The 2,500-nt window shown below is 32.6% G+C and overlaps 1 protein-coding gene across 1 annotated transcript in view; it reads left to right on the top strand.

Annotated features, from left to right (window-relative positions):
- LOC125650227 (N-acetylated-alpha-linked acidic dipeptidase 2-like) overlaps positions 1-2,500 on the top strand; it is a 64,803-nt gene that overhangs the window by 34,996 nt on the left and 27,307 nt on the right. Inside the window, exons 8-9 of the mRNA XM_056153827.1 lie at positions 402-501; positions 2,047-2,133. Coding sequence (XP_056009802.1) covers positions 402-501; positions 2,047-2,133 — 187 coding nt within the window. The remainder of the gene's footprint in view (positions 1-401; positions 502-2,046; positions 2,134-2,500) is intronic.

Raw genomic sequence — 2,500 nt, 5'->3', positions numbered from 1 at the left:
GTTTGAGGGCACACAAAGTGTAGGTGAAATATCACTAGGTAGAATTTGATTGAGGGCCGACAAAGTCTAGGTGAAATATCACTAGGTAGGTTTTAATTGAGGACAACATACATGTATATATCAAAGCAATGTCATTTTTAAAGTGTTAAACATGATCAGTTATATGATCTATATCCCACACTTTCAGCCAAATTCAGACACTTGTTTACTGTTAAACATGCAGTGATAGATATTATCCAACCCCACATGTATTAATGTCTTACAAAGTATGAGAGTTTTCCAAAGAGAGATAACTACTTGCATATCTTTATGACAGCATGAGTAATTAATATTCAATTAAAAGTTAATCATTCAAAGCAGTAGTTATAATTTTATACAATAATTACAATTTCATTTTATAGATGGTGTGTATCATCAACCTAACCCCGGGGAGAATTGTCTAGGATGTCCCAACATTCCAGTACAATCTGTATCATATGATGACGCTAAACACTTAATGAGGTTAGTTGTCGGAGTTGTGTACTCGTATCTTTCTAGCAGTCGAAACATTTTGTCATCAACAGATTCCTTTATTGAACACATGGGTAGTTAACAAATCTCTTATCAATTGCTGAAAATTTTCTCTTTCCTGATTGGCAAAAAATCAGGAAATGTTCACCTCACAATTCTGTGTAGTGAATGAGCATCGTATCGATTCATTGTTGTCATGTATGTATCCAAGCATACAGATGTTAGAGTTTGTGCAGTCCATGAAAAGTGCTTGAATTTTGACCCAGTCCATGAAAAATGCTTGAAAATGCATGACATAGGAAAGTGCTTAATTTACGTTTTATTTGTTTGATTTCTTTTTAAATGTTGCAAAAAAAATTCTGATTATGTTTCCCTACATAAGCAAAAATTTGAAAATGGAAAAAGCATGTAATTTTCCTTTTCATGCATTATTGATATTTCTTTGAGTTGATGTTTATAAATTTGTCACAGACACTTTAATGTGTTTTTTGCTAATATGTGAAACATTTCTGTGATTTAGTTTTTCATCAATGGAAAACACAAAACCTGTAGAAAGAATGAATTATTGCTGATTTTACAACAAAGCATGGGAATCTAAGTATAAGTTGGTTATAGCATTTAAATGTATTAAGAGTATAAAGGACATTGTGCATGTGTGTGTAATATGATAAGAAAATAAACATCATTAGTAAGGGGGATGCAGCTCTGAATTCTGACATGCAAGATGGCTAACATAAGAAATGATTTAGGATGAGATCTGACAATCTATCAATGACATAGTTTGTGAGGGAAAAAGGGGGGGGGGGCTAAAAAAAAAAACCAAGGGATAATATGACCTAAAGAAAGGATTTAAAAATCCAGTCAATATATTAATGTGACAGGTTTTTTTAATTGTTTACATGATTGTAGATTGTAATACAATGTATTGTCCAAAAGTACTTGAAATTTAGCTTTAAAATTTGCTTGAAAAAAATAATGCTGGCTGTATGAACCCTGGACATGAAAAACTAAACTTCACAACAGTCTCAGATTATGCATTTGCCTTGGTGATGTCATTTTGATCTGTTACCTTGGTTATGTCATTTTAATTATCTGTTACCTTGGAGATGTAAATTTAATTATCTGTTGCCTTGGAGATGTCATTTTAATTATCTGTTACCTTGGTGATGTCAATCTAATTATCTGTTACCTTGGTGATGTCAATTTAATTATCTGTTACCTTGGTGATGTCATTTTAATTATCTGTTACCTTGGTGATGTCATTTTAATTATCTGTTTGTAATACATCATTCATTATCTGTCTGCCATGGTCTGGAACGAATTGTGTATTGGGAATTCATGAGAAAATGAATTTCTCGCCTCTCTACAGATAAAACAGAACTAATTTAAAATTAACAGATAAAACAATTTTCTACTTTTGATATTGGTTAATACCATAATATATTGATCAATTCCATCGAAGTGATATTGACTTAATAGACTGTTTACTTCAGGGAATCTACTCCAAGTTATTAATCATATTACTCTGATTTTCAGGTCATTAAATGGCAGTTCAGTGCCAGATGACTGGATTGGGGGTCTAGGGGTACCATACAAAACAGGACCAGGTCACATTGATGACAGGTAATTAGTATGAGACCGTGACTATGACGAGTGTGTATTATAGACAAGAGTACATACATGTGACAATCTTTACAGTTCCAATGTGTTTGCGTTTGATACTGTATCTTTACAAATTGTAATGATAGCCATTTCCTCATGAATGTGCTACAGTTGTGACCGTTGTGGGTTGGAATTTTCATAAATATAGTATGTCTATTTTAGTGGCTGGGAATCCTTACAGAAATAAAAGTAAAATGCAAATATGAAAAATGAATTTCATTTTTAAAAATACACGAGGATATGAACTGTGAAACTTGACACTGGCCTACTAACACACCTCATGAAATGTGCTAGCGTGTCACAGCTCATACCCTCATGTATTGTCAAA

This window comes from Ostrea edulis, chromosome 1 (genome assembly GCF_947568905.1).
Source record: "Ostrea edulis chromosome 1, xbOstEdul1.1, whole genome shotgun sequence".
Taxonomy (NCBI): Eukaryota; Metazoa; Mollusca; class Bivalvia; order Ostreida; family Ostreidae; genus Ostrea; species Ostrea edulis.
This window is presented reverse-complemented; position numbering and strand designations above follow the sequence as displayed.